Raw genomic sequence first — 14,886 nt, 5'->3', positions numbered from 1 at the left:
CCTCTCCCTCCGCTCCTCCGTTACCCCGACTCCCCGAGCCTCGGCGTGGCGGGAAATACGGCTCTGCTGTGGTGTTGGAACGAATCTACTCGCATTTCTGTATTAATTTGCCGAGTAAGGAATTGATTTGTCAGAACACCAGTTCCCGAGTCCCTTTTCTCTTTGGGGGGGGAGGTCTGTATTGTTACCGACGGACGTGCCGACCGGTATTTTGAAATAAATGACCAAAATCCGTGAAAGTGGCAAGATTAGAGGGTGTTATTTTGACAGACAAAAACAGGCAGAATTTGAAACCAGAATTGTTAATAGCTTGGCGCAGAATCCCCCCCGGGGGTGCGATCGTTCCGCGCGGCTCCGGTGAGGCCTCGGCGGGAGCCCCGCATGTGTGATGTTCGGAGAAGAGGTGGCTTGAAATGCTGCCACAAAAACGCCAGCTGGGGGCCCGTTGTTCTCGCTGCCCCAGAGGGCAGGACAAGAGGCGACGCCTTCACCCTCGGGCACGGCCGAGCGAGAGGAAAAGCGTCCTAAGGGGGTAAGAAAAGTCCGACGACGGCCGGGGCGAGGGAGGTGCCCAGAAGGAGGCCGGGGAGACACCTGTCTGGGATGGACGGGGGCTTGGAGCAGCTGATCCTTGGCCTTTCTAGCCCTATGGGGCTCCAAGAACCAGGCGGCCCCACCCCAGAGTGGCCTGATGGTACAGACAAGGTGGGTGAAGCCCGGGGCTCTGTCCCGGACGCCTGGGTTCGGTTGGGAGGGGGAGCGCGAGCGTCCGGCTAGCCGTAGGGCTGGCTCTCCATCCGCTCCTCCCAGTCCCGCAGGGCCCCCAGCAGCCCGGCCTCCCCCAGCGAGTCCGAGATGCGCAGGTCCAGCTCCTCCGCCCGCAGCGAGGACGCCCCCCCAGCCTGGCTCAGCTGGTGCAGGGTCTGCAGGGCTGTGGGCACCACCTGGGGGGCGGGGGAGAGGGTTGGTGTTTGCGGGATTCCCAGGGCTAAGCGGCTGGAGCCAGCTCAGTACCATCTAAACCCAGCTGGTGCCAGCCCCCCCCCCCCCCCCACCCAGCCCCATGGGTCGTGGCAGAGCTGCGGCTCCTGGTCGCTCTGGGGCAGGATTTCCGCCCATTTCGTCCACCTCCCCATGGACAAGCCCCCCTCTCCCCCAGGGCCAAACGCCCTCAGCCACTCTTTATGGGGGGGGGGGAGGACAGGAGGGAATCCCCTTGGCCCCCCCCCCCCCAGCAGGCCCGGGAGAGGGAGGGAGGGGGCCAGATTCCTACCTGCACCATGATGAGTTTCTTTTTCCAAGAGCGCCCCGTGTCTGGCCAGGCCTCCCCCAGGCAGAGCCACAGCTCGTAGGTGGGGGAGCTGCCCTGCCCCTCCATGAAACAGATGAGCTCTGGGGGCAAAAGGGGGAGCATCAGCCAGGTGGGGGGGGCAAGGGTCCCCACAGGGCCCCCCCACCGCACCCCTTGGGGGGCTCCCTCTCCCCTGTACCTCTGACGAAGCGCGGCAGGTCGTAGAGGGGGGTGCACCCCTCCTTGGACAGCTCCCCGCCTTCGGCCCCCAGCTCGGGGGTCTCCGTGCGCCCCCAGTAGGCGTGGAGGCGCCCCAGGCGGGTGGCGCAGAGGGCAGGTCCCTCCACCTGCAGCCGCACCCCGGCCCCCAGCCCCTGCAGCAGCCGGGCCGTGTACGAGGCCTGCACCCGGTCCGGCAGCATCCCGGGCTCGGGCAGCACCACGTCCGCCAGCTCGGGGCAGGGGCTGGGCCCAGGGCTGGGGGGCACCAGCCGGAAGCCCTGCGGGTTGGAGACCAGCGTCTGCAGCACAAGGTGCCCCCGGTAATAGACCCGCACCTCGAAAAACGTCACTGCAGGGAGAGAGTGTATGAAGCGGGAGACAACAGCCCCCCAGTAACAGCCATAGCCCCCAGCAGACCCCCCAATGCCCCCATGATCCCCCCGTAACAGCCAGAGCCCCCAGCAACCCCCCAATGACCCTGATCCCCCAGTAACAGCCAGAGCCCCCAGCAACCCCCCCATGATCCCCCTGTAACAGCCAGAGCCCCCCCAGCAGCCCAATGCCCCATGATCCCCCTGTAACAGCCAGAGCCCCCCCAGCAGCCCAATGCCACCCTGATCCCCCTTAACAGCCAGAGCCCCCCAGTAGCCCCATAAATCCCCACAGCTCCCCGTACCCCCATGATACACTAGTAGCAGCCATAGCCCCCTCCCCCCGTGACACAGACCCACCCTCACTGCTCCTGCTGCCCCCCTTGCCCCAGAGATGTGGGTGCAGCACGGGGCGGAGGAGGGGTCCTGACCATCCCCCACCCCTACAGCCCCAGCAGTGGCCAGCGGAGGGCGCCAGGTCACTCACTCAGCACGTTGGACCCCAGCAGCTGCTCCAGGGAGCTGGGGGCCGGCTCCAGGGGAGGGAAATCCCCGAACCCCAGCGAGAGGGCGCCCCCTAGGGGGAGAAAGGGCAGCGGTGAGGGACGGCACACAGGGCAGGGCTGCGGGTCGAGAGTGAGGGGCACCGGCAGGGCTGTGGGGGGACAGGGCCAGGCTATCAGGGGGCTGCGGGTCGAGAGTGAAGGGCACCGGCAGGGCTGTGGGGGGACAGGGACAGGCTATCAGGGGGCTGCGGGTCGAGAGTGAGGGGCACCCGCAGGGCTGTGGGGCGACAGGGCCAGGCTATCAGGGGGCTGCGGGTCGGGAGTGAGGGGCACTGGGAGGGCTGGTGGGGTGGGGGGCACAGATGGGGATTTACCCACCTGTTGCTGCGTCACTGGCATATGAGGCACCTGGTGCTCCTGCTGGGCCAGGAGCATCTGGAACAGAAAGTCAAATAGTTAAGGGGGGGGGGGGGGGCTGGGAGCCTGGACTCCTGGGTTCTCTCCCCGTCTCAGGCAGGGCTCTTCGGGGGGGCGGTTCCTAGCCGGCCGACATGATGCAGGACCCGGTGGGAGAAGCCTGGCGACCCCGGGGCCAGGGACGAACCCTCCGCTGGGGCGCCTGGGGCTGGACGAAGCGATCGGCGCCGATGGGTCCAGGCCGCCTCCTCAGCTGGGCGCCCCGGGTGTTCTGGGCAATCACGGGGGGTCCCTGCGGTGCCGGGGGGTCCCTGCGGTGCCAGGCACCGAGCAGGGGCTTTACAGCTGGGCCTGACCCCGGCCTGCCGGCACCGCTTCGGGGCTCCGCCTTCTCGGGGAGGGGGCAGGAGGGCCTGAGCACTGGGGGGGCTGGAGAACGCGCCGCCCACGTCGGAGTGAAGGGAGCGTCCCAGGGCAGGCGACCAACCTGGGGGCTGGTGCAGCTTCACCCAAGTGACAAGGCCAATGCTGGGGGGGGCCTGGTAGCCAGGACTCCTGGGTTCTCTCCCTGGCTCTGGGAGGGGAGTGGAGACAAGCCAGGACTCCTGGGTTCTATGCAAAGCCTGGTGCGGCCAGACCTGGGGCAGGGGCTGTTCACTCAGAGCTGGGACTGGCTCCAAGGGTGCCCATCACCCCGGCCTCCAGCCCAGCCACCTCCCCCGGGGGCACTCACCCTCGTCGGGGCTGGAGAGGGCCAGTGCATTCAGAATGTCGTCCAGCTCCTCATCCTGGGGGGGGTGGTGCAGAATTTGGGGTGTCACTAAGGGGAAGGGCCCCCCAGTACCCACCATTCCCCTCCATACCCCGCCCCCCGAGCCGGCCAGAGCTGCCCCTTCCCCAACCCCATGCCCTGACCCAGGCTGCTCTGTGCCCCGGCTCCTCCCGCCCCCGCCCTGGGGGAGCACTGACCTGGCTGGAGGAGAAGCTGCCCCCCGACTTGTCCAGGAGCTGGCTGCTCGCGTCAGCCTCGGTGCCCCCCACAGCAGCACTGGGGGCCTTGTCCACACCTGGGGGGGGAAGACAGAGCCACGATTTGGGCACAGCCCCACCCGTGCCCCTCACTCCCGACCTGCAGCCCCTGCCACACGAGCCCTGACCCCGCCAGCCCTGCCAGTGCCCCTCACTCCTGACCCACAGCCCCTGCTCACCCAGCCCTGCCCCCACCAGCTGACGGTACCCCTCACTCCTGACCCACAACCCCCCCAGCCCTGCCAGTGCCCCTCACTCCCGACCCGCAGACCCCTGCTCGCCCAGCCCTGCCCCCACCAGCTGATAGTGCCCCTCACTCCTGACCCGCAGCCCCTGCTCCCCCAGCCCCAGGCTCCCCGCAGTCCCTGCTAGTCCAGCCCTAGGCTCCCCCCAGCCCTGGCAGTGCCCCTCACTCCTGACCCGCAGCTCCTGCTCGCCCAGCCCTGGGCTCCCCCCAGCCCTGGCGGTGCCCCTCACTCCCGACCCACAGCCCCTGCTCCCCCAGGCCCAGGCTCCCCCCAGCCCTGGCGGTGCCCCTCACTCCCAACCCGCAGCCCCCTGGTAGCCCAGTCCTGCCTCCACCAGCTGATAGTGCCCCTCACTCCTGACCCGCAGCCCCTGCTCCCCCAGCCCCAGGCTCCCCGCAGTCCCTGCTAGTCCAGCCCTAGGGTCCCCCCCAGCCCTGGCAGTGCCCCTCACTCCCGACCCACAGCCCCTGCTCCCCCAGGCCCAGGCTCCCCCCAGCCCTGGCGGTGCCCCTCACTCCCGACCCACAGCCCCTGCTCCCCCAGGCCCAGGCTCCCCCCAGCCCTGGCGGTGCCCCTCACTCCCGACCCGCAGCTCCTGCTCGCCCAGCCCTGGGCTCCCCCCAGCCCTGGCAGTGCCCCTCACTCCCGACCCGCAGCCCCTGCTCCCCCAGGCCCAGGCTCCCCCCAGCCCTGGCGGTGCCCCTCAGTCCCGACCCGCAGCTCCTGCTCGCCCAGCCCTGGGCTCCCCCCAGCCCTGGCGGTGCCCCTCACTCCCGACCCACAGCCCCTGCTCCCCCAGGCCCAGGCTCCCCCCAGCCCTGGCGGTGCCCCTCACTCCCAACCCGCAGCCCCCTGGTAGCCCAGTCCTGCCTCCACCAGCTGATAGTGCCCCTCACTCCTGACCCGCAGCCCCTGCTCCCCCAGCCCCAGGCTCCCCGCAGTCCCTGCTAGTCCAGCCCTAGGGTCCCCCCAGCCCTGGCAGTGCCCCTCACTCCCGACCCACAGCCCCTGCTCCCCCAGGCCCAGGCTCCCCCCAGCCCTGGCGGTGCCCCTCACTCCCGACCCACAGCCCCTGCTCCCCCAGGCCCAGGCTCCCCCCAGCCCTGGCGGTGCCCCTCACTCCCGACCCGCAGCTCCTGCTCGCCCAGCCCTGGGCTCCCCCCAGCCCTGGCAGTGCCCCTCACTCCCGACCCGCAGCCCCTGCTCCCCCAGGCCCAGGCTCCCCCCAGCCCTGGCGGTGCCCCTCAGTCCCGACCCGCAGCTCCTGCTCGCCCAGCCCTGGGCTCCCCTGCTAGCCCCTCACCTCCCCGGCCTCCCTCGGGCAGGATCTCATAGACCTTGTGGGGGTCGGCGGAGTCTGAGCTGTGATCCCGGAGCACCTGGATCCCCGGCTTCCGGTTCAGGGCGGAGCGGAAGTTGCGTTTCCAGACGGAGGGTGCGGGGGCATCGTGGTCTGGCCGGTAGCTGCCGCTGTCAATGGCCCAGTCCTGGGGGGTTGAGTGGGGAAGAGATGTAGGTAGCTGGCAGCTGGAGAGGCCTAGAGCAGGCTGTGGGGTGGGGGATGATGGGCGTCCCCCAGAGCTCACTTTCCCCGCCCCCCCAGGAGGGCTTCGAAGTGACTGGTCTCCAAGCTCACAGCCCAGCCCCATGCCTGACCGGGCAGCCATTCAGGGAGCGGGAAGGGTCCTGGCGTGGGGGGGGGACCACAGGGCACCGGCCTGGGGAACTCTCTGCTACTGGACGTGGGGAATCCGGTCTCAGGGGTCTAAACCCGGCCACTTGGGGGAGTCAGGAGCAGTTCAGAGCTGCCCATTGGGGGTCCCCCCTGGCACCGTCATTGGCAAAGACGGGAGATTTGGGTAGATGGGTCACCATGGACAAGGGGGGCGAGGAACCATCCTGCCACCCTCCCCCCCGGGTCTGTGGGTGCAGGGGGGCTGGGAAGGGGGGATCTCCGGCTTGGGGCAGGGGCGGGGGGTACCCGGAACAGCTGGAAGTCCTCGGTGGAGGCGTCCTGCCGCAGCCCGTGTTTCCAGGGCACCCGGAACTGGGTGCGCCTCTGGTCCAGCCACCTCACGCCCGGGTAGCATCCCTCGTCCAGCTTCCTCCGCAGCCACGGCACGATCAGCGGCTTCGGGGTCCCCATCGCCGGGCCGGCGCCGCCTAGGGAGAGAGGGGGGCACATGGGGGCTTCCACTCAGGGCAGGGGCTGGGTTGGGGGGCAGAGAATGGGGCCTGGGGCCTGTCCCCTCTAGGGGGGGCTCAGTTGGGGGGCAGGGAGTGGGGGGCTGATTCTCACCCAGGGCAAAGGCTGAGTTGGGGGGCAAGAAATGGGGGCAGGGCCCGTCCCCTCGGGGGGGGCAGGGAATGGGGGCGGGGCTCTGTTGGGGGGCTGGGAGTGGGGCTCCCCCGGTACCTGCACCCTCCGCACAAGGAAGCGGCTCAGAGAAATGGAATCCGCCCCCCCCCGGTCACATGACTCCCCGCCCCAGCACGTCACGTGATGCACAAACTTTTTTCCAGCCCCCTGCTCTAACCACCAGCCCCCACTTCCCCCCCAGGGCCAGGGAGAGAACCCAGGAGTCCTGGCTCCCAGCCCCCACTCCCCTAACCCACCAGCCCCCACTCCCCTCCCGAGCTGGGGAGAGAACCCAGGAGTCTGGGCTCTGGGAGGGGAGAGGCGCTAATGGTTACGTCACGTGATGCACAAACTTTTTGTCTGTGCCGGTTCCTTCCCCCGAGGCCGGGGGCGGGCGCAGCCCCCTCTTTTCCCCCCAGCTGATTGTGGGGCGGCTGGGAGTTCAGCTCAGGAGATCTGGGGCCGGGAGGGGCAGCATCACCCCAGGCCTCCACGCCCCCCCTCGACAGAAGCCATCCAGGAGATGCAGCCACCTCTGGGGTGGGGCTGGGGGTGCTGGGTATACGGGGTCCCCCCTGGGGTGGGGCACGGGAGCTGGGAATATGGGGACTCCTCTGGGGTGGAGGGCTGGGTATACAGGGTCTCCCGTGGGGTGGGGCACAGGGCTGGGTATACGGGGACCCCTCGGGTGGGGCACGGGGGGCTGGGTATACGGGGACCCCTCGGGTGGGGCACGGGGGGCTGGGTATACAGGGTCCCCTCGCCTGGCTCCAAGATGCGCCTGGCTCTGGGTGATGTGAACCAGCCAGGCTGTGAGGCCTGGTCTTGCTCTGTGCCCACAGCAGCCGTGCGCCAAGGTGCACTGCCTGGGTGCCCAGGAGCGGGTGTCGCACGGGGGCTGCATGCACTATTATCCCCCCCGCCCATGGGGGGAGGGCACAGGCTGCAGACGGGGTCGGGGGCGTGTGACAGGGGCATGGGCCTGGGGCGCACAGCGGCTGCTCCCACGGCTGGGCACGCGTGTAACACGCACAGTCACGCGTGAAGCAGCCTCTGTCTCGCCCGGTGCCAGCTGCTCCTCGACACCCCTTGGAACACCCCCTCCCCCGCCAGTTGCCTCCCGGGCCCGGGGCAGGGCGGACACGGACACGCGCATCTCTCTGCTGCCGACCAGCCCCGCACTGCCCGGCCCCACGCTGCTCAGCCTGGCTCCCTATTGCCCAGCCCCCCACTGCCCACTCTGGTGCCCTATGTCGCTGTACCCCAGCAACCCCATCTTGGGTGAGCAGCGCCAGCCTGGGGGGACCGAGGGGCCGGGGTTACCCTGGGACACCAGCCCCTCCCCCTGCTCTAACCACTAGCGCCTCTCCCCTCCCAGAGCCCAGACTCCTGGGTTCTCTCCCCAGCTCGGGGAGGGGAGTGGGGGCTGGTGGTTAGAGCAGGGCGCTGGGAGCCAGGACTCCTGGGTTCTCTCCCGGCTCGGGGAGGGGAGTGGGGGCTGGTGGTTAGAGCAGGGGGCTGGGAGCCAGGACTCCTGGGTTCTCCTCCCAGCTGGGCTCCTCCCACAGGGTCCAAAGAGCCCCGGGCGTGGAAAGGGGCGGGGCTGATTGGTTTCTAGATATGCAAATAAACAAGGTCCCACCCCTTCTTCTCATTTGCATATCGCGCTCAATGGACGCGCCAGAGGCGTGGATTATGGGCCCCGCCCCCTCCTCTAAGCCCCGCCCCTCAGGGGGCGGTGCCTGCTCGGTTTCCTGCTGCTCAGAAAGTTTCGGGCGCCCCCCCCCGCCTCGGAAAGTTGAGAGGGGCGGGGCCGGGGTATTTGCTGGGGGGGGGCGTCGGGGGGGTGGAAAGGGGAGGGGGAGCGGCGGGGGTGTGGAAAGGGGAGAGGGGCGGGGCGGGGGTATTTGCTGGGGGGGAGTGGAAAGGGGAGAGGTAAGTGGGGGGAGGCTTGAGTGACACATTCTCCCGCCCCGCCCCCCCGCCTAGATCTGCCCCCCCCACAGGTGCGATCCGGGGTGGCCTTGAACTTGGCTCTGCGAATCGCGGCTGGAGCCCGGCGCGTCACCCTCCCCCCCCCGCTGGGCAGGGAGTCGCCCGGGTTGTGTCCGGGGGGGCTGGACAGAGATTTCCCCCTCGCCCCGTGTCTGACCCCCCCTTGCCCCCCCCCCAGGCAGGGCCATGGCGGCCCCCCCCGAGCAGCGCGGCCGGCTGCAGGAGGAGACCCGGCTCGTGCTGGAGGCCTTCCTGCGGGGGGCGCTGGGCCAGCGGCCCCCCCTGGGGCACGTGGGGGGCAGCTACCATGACCCCCACTGCTACGCACACAGGTAAGGGGCGCATGCAGGGAAGGGAGGACATTGCGGGGGGGGGAGAGCTGATGGAGTTGGGGGGGATCTGCAGGTGGGGGGGAAGGTGGGGAAGGGTGGAGGGCTGGGGAGGGGGCACATACAGGGTGGGCGGATATGCAGGCATGGGGGGCAGGGGGAGGGGAGACGTGCACAGGAGGGGGGATGGGGGACATACAGGGTGGGGGGACATGCAGGGATGGGGGAGGGGGGATGTGCTGTGGGGGGCAGGAGACTCATTCTGGGGAAGAGATCCCTGCCCCCTGACTCTCTGCAGGTGCCCCGTGGAGCTGGGGGGGGCGCCTGCCCCAGGGGGGGCCTGGACCCCCCTGCACGAGGAGATCAGCCGGGTGGAAGAGCGCAAGCACGGCTTTAAAACCAGCATGAAGCGGCTGCTGCTGCGACGGACCAGCCCCAGCCGGGACCCCCCCGGGACAGAGCCCCGCAAAGGGCCGAAGCAAGGGGGGGAGGGGCGCCCCAAGCACGGCCGGGGGTTTTCCTTCAAGGGCGTGCTGCGGAGGAAGGGGCCCCCCCGGGAAGAGACAGAGCCCCCACCTCCTCCCTCCACACCCCCCAGCTCCCTTCCAGTCACCCCCTGCTACTGCTCAGACACCCTGACCGCACAGCCGGACCCCCCGCCTCTGGGTAAGAGAGAACCCAGGAGTTCGGGCTCCCAGCCCCCCCCGCTCTAACCACTAGCCCCCACACCCCTCCCATTGCTGGGGATGGAACCCAGGCGTCCGGGCTCCCCCCTCCCCTGCTCTGACCCCAGCTCTCTCCCCAGGCCGGGTGGCCGAGGACCCCGAGTTCTACGCCCGCGTGGCCCGCAAGCTGGACCAGCTCGTGAAGCGTCAGCGGAGCGGCCCAGGCACTCCCAGTGGGGTCCTGTCCCCTGGGGTCATGGCCGGGCCCCTCAGCCCCGAACTGGGCCCCGGGCCCCCAGGTGAGCAGGGGACCTTAGTCCTCCCCCCCCCGCCCCCCAGAGGCGGCTCTGGGTCACAGGCCTGTGTCTCTCCCCCAGCCCCGCCGGAGCCGGCCAGCGAGACACACAAGGAGCAGGTGATACAGAGACTGGTGGCCCTGCTGGAGGAGCAAGCCGGGGTCATCAACGAAGAGGTACTGACCCAGTGCCCCTCACTCCTGACCCGCAGCCCCTGCCAGCCCAGCCCTGCCGGAGCCCCTCACTCCCGACCCGCAGCCCCTGCCAGCCCAGCCCTGCCGGTGCCCCTCACTCCCGACCCGCAGCCCCTGCCAGCCCAGCCCTGCCGGTGCCCCTCACTCCCGACCCGCAGCCCCTGCCAGCCCAGCCCTGCCGGTGCCCCTCACTCCCGACCCGCAGCCCCTGCCAGCCCAGCCCTGCCGGTGCCCCTCACTCCCGACCCGCAGCCCCTGCCAGCCCAGCCCTGCCGGTGCCCCTCACTCCCGACCCGCAGCCCCTGCCAGCCCAGCCCTGCCGGTGCCCCTCACTCCCGACCCGCAGCCCCTGCCAGCCCAGCCCTGCCGGTGCCCCTCACTCCCGACCCGCAGCCCCTGCCAGCCCAGCCCTGCCGGTGCCCCTCACTCCCGACCCGCAGCCCCTGCCAGCCCAGCCCTGCCGGTGCCCCCTCACTCCCGACCCGCAGCCCCTGCCAGCCCAGCCCTGCCGGTGCCCCTCACTCCCGACCCGCAGCCCCTGCCAGCCCAGCCCTGCCGGTGCCCCTCACTCCCGACCCGCAGCCCCTGCCAGCCCAGCCCTGTTGGTGTCCCTCACTCCCGACCCGCAGCCCCTGCCAGCCCAGCCCTGCTGGTGCCCCTCACTCCCGACCCGCAGCTCCTGCCCGCCCAACCCTGGCCCCCTCAGCTCTGCCGATGCCCCTCACTCCCGACCCGCAGCCCCTGCCAGCCCAGCCCTGGGCTCCCCCAAGTCCTGCTGGAGCCCCTCACTCCTGACCCGCAGCCCCCTGCTAACCCAGCCCTGGGCTCCCCCAAGTCCTGCTGGAGCCCCTCACTCCTGACCCGCAGCCCCTGCTAGCCCAGCCCTGGGCTCCCCCAAGTCCTGCTGGAGCCCCTCACTCCTGACCCGCAGCCCCCTGCTCCCTCAGCCCTGGGCTCTCCCCCCACAGATCGAGGCCGACCCGCTGCTCCGCAGTTCCCTGTCCCGCCTGTCGTACCGCAGCTTCTCCCGGCTGGCCGAGGCCTACACCGCGCGGGCCGACCCGGGCAGCCCCAGCCCCCAGCTCACCCGCCTGGCCCTGACCATGGAGCTGACGCGGAAGGTGGCGGGAATCAATAGCCACCCGGTGCAGACGCTGATGGGCTACAGCCTGCAGTACATGGACATGTTCGTGCCCTGGCTGCAGCAGCAGGGCGGCTGGGTGAGAGGAGACCTGGAGGGAGGGGGGGCTGGGATCAGGGGGGGCTGGGCGGCTGCGAAGGGGGGGCCTGGAGGGAAGGGGGGTGGGGGGCTGGGATCAGCATGTGCCGGGGGGCTGGGAGTACCAGGGGGCTGGGGTCAGGGTGTGCCGGGGGGCTGGGAAGGGGGGGCCTGGAGGGAAGGGGGGTTAGGGGCTGGAGTCAGTGTGTGCTGGGGGGCTGGGAAGGGGGGGCCTGGAGGGAAGGGGGGTGGGGGACTGGAGTCAGTGTGTGCCGGGGGGCTGGGATCAGCATGTACCGGGGGGCTGGGAGTACCAGAGGGCTGGGGTCAGGGTATGCCAGGGGCTGGGAAGGGGGGGCCTGGAGGGAAGGGGGGTGGGGGGCTGGGATCAGCATGTGCCGGGGGGCTGGGAGTACCAGGGGGCTGGGGTCAGGGTGTGCCGGGGGGCTGGGAAGGGGGGGCCTGGAGGGAAGGGGGGTGGGGGACTGGGGTCAGCATGTGCCGGGGGGCTGGGAATACCAGGGAGCTGGGGTCAGAGTGTGCCAGGGGGCTGGGTACAGGATGACCGGGGGGGAGCTGTGCCTGTGGGGGAATGGGTGATGTACAGAGCCCCCCCAGGGTCTTTCGTACATGATGTTGGGGGGCCAGGGGGTGGCGGGGGGGGACCCCGAGCAGGAAATGTGGTGCTGATTGGGGCTTGGAGGCAGGCTGGTGCTGACCCCCTGGCTCATAGTGAGCCTGGGGTGGGTTTTTTTGGGGTCGGGGAGCTGATAAACCCCCCCCATCACAGGGGCTAATCTCTCTCCCCACCCCGGCAGGAAAGCATCGCGGGACAGGACGAGATGTTCGAGCTCCTGGACTAGCAGCCCCTGGCCCTGAGGGAGCTCGGGGGGGGGTGTCACAAGACTGGCCCCTCCCCCTTTCCTCCCCAGAATCCGCCTTGTGGGGAGGATTCAGAGCACAGCTGTGGGGGGAGGGGGAAGGGGGCTTTGGGGAGAGGGTACCTGTCCGGGGGGAAGGGCAGGAAACTGAGCCAATCCTCCCCCAATTCTCAGGGAGAGTGGGGGTCACTGGAGGAATCCGCTCCACAAAATCTCTGGGCGTAACCAGGTTGAGGAGGCCCTAGCAGAGAGAGACCCCCCCACTTTTGTTTTGGGTGGTGGGGGACAAGTGATTTTTTTTTTTATATCAAGAATTTTCAATATATTTTAATATTAAAGTGCCTGGCGTGTTTATGTCTCTCCTGCCCCCAGACTGAGGGGGCCCTTCACTGCTGCTAGTGGGAGGCCAGTCCCCTCTGGGGTGGGGCACCGAGATGCGAGGCAGGGGGGCAGGAAAAGGGGCCTGCCGTGATGGAGGGAGGGAGTTGCACTGTGTGGGGTGAGGTGTGCAGGGCTGGGCTAGGGGCGCACAGGGTGCCTGGCCAGGGAGCACAGTCTTCTCTGCTGAGGATGTCAGGGAGATTCCCAAACCTGAGCCGGCCTTTGTAGGTGACAAATCTGAGGAACTGTCACAGATTGAAGCGTCACTAGAGGAGGTTTTGGAATTAATTGATAAACGTAACGGTAACAAGTCACTGAACCAGATGGCATTCAGCCAAGGGTTCTGAAAGAACTCAAACCTGACACTGTGGAACTATTAACGTGGGTTTGTAACCCGTCCATTAAATCAGCTTCTGTACTCAGTGACTTGAAGTTAGCTAATGTAACGCCAATATTTAAAAAGGGCTCTAGAGGTGATCCCGGCAATTATAGACCAGTAAGTCTAACGTCAGTACTGGGCTAATTAGTCGAAACAATAGTTAAGTATAAAATTGTTGGACACGTAGAAGAACATAAATTGTTGGGCAAAAGTCAACATGGTTTCTGTAAAGGGAAATCGTGTCTTACTGATCTATTAGAGTTCTCTGAAGGGGTCAACAAACGTGGACAAGGGGGAACCAGTGGACGTAGTGTACTTAGATTTCCAGAAAGCCTTTGACAAGGTCCCTCACCAAAGGCTCTTGCGTAAATTAAGTTGCCGTGGGATAAAAGGGAAGGTCCTTTCATGGACTGAGAACTGGTTAAAAGGCAGGGAACAAAGGGTAGGAATAAATGGTAAGTTTCCTGAATGGAGAGGGGTAACTAGTGGTGTTCTCCAAGGGTCAGTGCTAGGACCAATCCTAGTCAACGTATTCATAAATGATCTGGAGAAAGGGGTAAACAATGTGGTGGCAAAGTTTGCAGATGATACTAAACTGCTCAAGATAGTTAAGACCAAAGCAGAGCGTGAAGAACTTCAGAAAGATCCCACAAAACTAAGTGATTGAGCAACAAAATGGCACATGAACTGTAATGTAGATAAATGTAAAGTAATGTACGTGGGAAAAAATAACCCCAACTATACATACAACATGATGGGGGCTAATTTAGCTACGAGTCAGGAAAGATCTTGGACTCGTCATGGACAATTCTCTGAAGATGTCCACGCTGTGAGCAGCAACGGTCAAAAAAGCAAACAGGATGCTCGGAATCATTAAAAAGGGGATAGAGAATATATTATTGCCATTATATAAATCCATGGTACGCCCACATCTCGAATTCTGTGTACAGATGTGGTCTCCTCATCTCATAAAAGATCTACTGGCACTAGAAAAGTTTCAGAGAAAGGCAACTAAAATGATTCGGGGTTTGGAGAGGGTCCTGTATGAGGAGAGATTAAAGAGGCTGGGACTGTTCAGCTTGGAAAAGAGGAGACGAAGGGGGGATATGACAGGTCTATAAAATCATGAGTGATGTGGAGAAAGTGGGTAAGGAAAAGTTATTTACTTGTTCCCGTAACACAAGGACTCGGGGTCACCCAAGGGAATGAGTGGGCAGCAGGTTTCGAACAGGCGGCAGGACGCAGCGCACAGGCAGCCTGCGGAACTCCCTGCCTCAGGACCAGGGTTGAAAAGGGAACTGGAGACGTTCCCGGAGGGTGGGTCCATCGGTGGCTCGTAGCCAGGCTGGGTGGGGAGCGGTGCCCCTGGCTCTGTCTGTGGGGGGGGCGGGGGGGAGATCACGTGATCACTGCCCGCTGGGTTCACTCCCTCTGGGGCACCTGGCACTGGCCACTGCCAGCAGGGAGAACACTGGGCTCAATACGTGATTGACGTTTCTCTCTGCAAATGGGATGGGCCTGCAAGTGTGAGAGTTCGAGCCTACCACGGGGGCAGGGCTCAGGGTTTGAGTGACACATCGTCCACCAATGGCATTTGCCTGAGGAGGTGCCTGGGAAGGGAATTCCTGAGTGACACCTGCGTCGTCCAATGGCATTCGCCTTTGGCTGCTGGGGCCCGTTACCGTCTGTTGGAGATTAGGGGCCACTAGCGTTTGCCTTAGCGAGAATGGGGTGGGGCAATATTGTGAGTGACGTCCCCTTTGCCCAATGGGAGCGTCAGTAGACTGTGAGGCTAGGCTTGGAATGCTGAGTGACATCTCCCTCCCCTAATAGATACATCTCTGAGCTTGAGGGCGGGCTCTCTCAGTGACACCTCCTTCAGCCAATAAGAACGCGTATTAGCTATGGAGGCGGGCCCGGATCTCTGAGTGCCGCCTCAGTCACCCAATAGGAGCGCCCCTTGATGGTGGTGGGCGGGCTTCGGCAGATAATTGACACCTCCCTGGCCCAACGGCAACACCCAGGTTGAAGGGCGGGGCTTGGTCTCCGGGAGCCCAATGGGGGCCGAGAGGCGTGGCCGGTCCCTCCCCCGGTATAAGCGGCG

The 14,886-nt window shown here is 66.7% G+C and overlaps 2 protein-coding genes across 5 annotated transcripts; one reads left to right on the top strand and one right to left on the bottom strand.

Moving 5' to 3' along the window:
- Positions 1-374: 374 nt before the first annotated feature.
- IRF3 (interferon regulatory factor 3) lies at positions 375-6,268 on the bottom strand. Of its 2 annotated transcripts, XM_050928020.1 has the most exons (9): positions 6,066-6,268; positions 5,388-5,571; positions 3,777-3,874; positions 3,541-3,595; positions 2,769-2,825; positions 2,372-2,461; positions 1,491-1,862; positions 1,274-1,392; positions 375-944 (listed from the first exon to the last, which is right to left on the bottom strand). In XM_050928020.1, the coding sequence occupies exons 1-9, from the start codon at positions 6,228-6,230 to the stop codon at positions 774-776; spliced, it is 1,311 nt and encodes a 436-aa protein (XP_050783977.1). In that variant the 5' UTR covers positions 6,231-6,268; the 3' UTR covers positions 375-773. The 2 variants fall into 2 exon arrangements, with proteins under 2 accessions (XP_050783977.1, XP_050783978.1); XM_050928021.1 differs by lacking the exon at positions 2,372-2,461.
- A 2,151-nt stretch (positions 6,269-8,419) lies between these two features.
- Positions 8,420-12,360, top strand: BCL2L12 (BCL2 like 12). Of its 3 annotated transcripts, none has more exons than XM_050928017.1 (6): positions 8,420-8,770; positions 9,066-9,433; positions 9,573-9,731; positions 9,810-9,904; positions 10,891-11,142; positions 11,932-12,360. In XM_050928017.1, the coding sequence occupies exons 1-6, from the start codon at positions 8,625-8,627 to the stop codon at positions 12,265-12,267; spliced, it is 1,356 nt and encodes a 451-aa protein (XP_050783974.1). In that variant the 5' UTR covers positions 8,420-8,624; the 3' UTR covers positions 12,268-12,360. The 3 variants fall into 3 exon arrangements, with proteins under 3 accessions (XP_050783974.1, XP_050783975.1, XP_050783976.1); XM_050928018.1 differs by having other exon boundaries at positions 11,960-12,095; XM_050928019.1 differs by lacking the exon at positions 9,066-9,433 and having other exon boundaries at positions 8,656-8,770.
- Positions 12,361-14,886: the final 2,526 nt, after the last annotated feature.

The sequence above is a fragment of the Gopherus flavomarginatus genome, chromosome 18 (assembly GCF_025201925.1).
Source record: "Gopherus flavomarginatus isolate rGopFla2 chromosome 18, rGopFla2.mat.asm, whole genome shotgun sequence".
NCBI lineage: Eukaryota > Metazoa > Chordata > Testudines > Testudinidae > Gopherus > Gopherus flavomarginatus.
Note: the sequence above shows the minus strand (reverse complement) of the source record. Positions and strands in the feature narration are given on the sequence as shown.

What these genes read in the sequence shown, in the direction of transcription:
- IRF3 (XM_050928020.1), bottom strand. Translation starts at nt 6,230, where the DNA reads ATGGGGACCCCGAAGCCGCTGATCGTGCCGTGGCTGCGGAGGAAGCTG. An exon ending in GCCCGAGGGAGGCCGGGGAG is followed by an intron (nt 3,875 to 5,387) that starts GTGAGGGGCTAG and finishes TTCCCCCCCCAG; the next exon opens with GTGTGGACAAGGCCCCCAGT. An exon ending in CCTCTCCAGCCCCGACGAGG is followed by an intron (nt 2,826 to 3,540) that starts GTGAGTGCCCCC and finishes TTTCTGTTCCAG; the next exon opens with ATGCTCCTGGCCCAGCAGGA.
- BCL2L12 (XM_050928017.1), top strand. Translation starts at nt 8,625, where the DNA reads ATGGCGGCCCCCCCCGAGCAGCGCGGCCGGCTGCAGGAGGAGACCCGG. An exon ending in CCCCACTGCTACGCACACAG is followed by an intron (nt 8,771 to 9,065) that starts GTAAGGGGCGCA and finishes GACTCTCTGCAG; the next exon opens with GTGCCCCGTGGAGCTGGGGG. An exon ending in GCCGGACCCCCCGCCTCTGG is followed by an intron (nt 9,434 to 9,572) that starts GTAAGAGAGAAC and finishes CTCTCTCCCCAG; the next exon opens with GCCGGGTGGCCGAGGACCCC.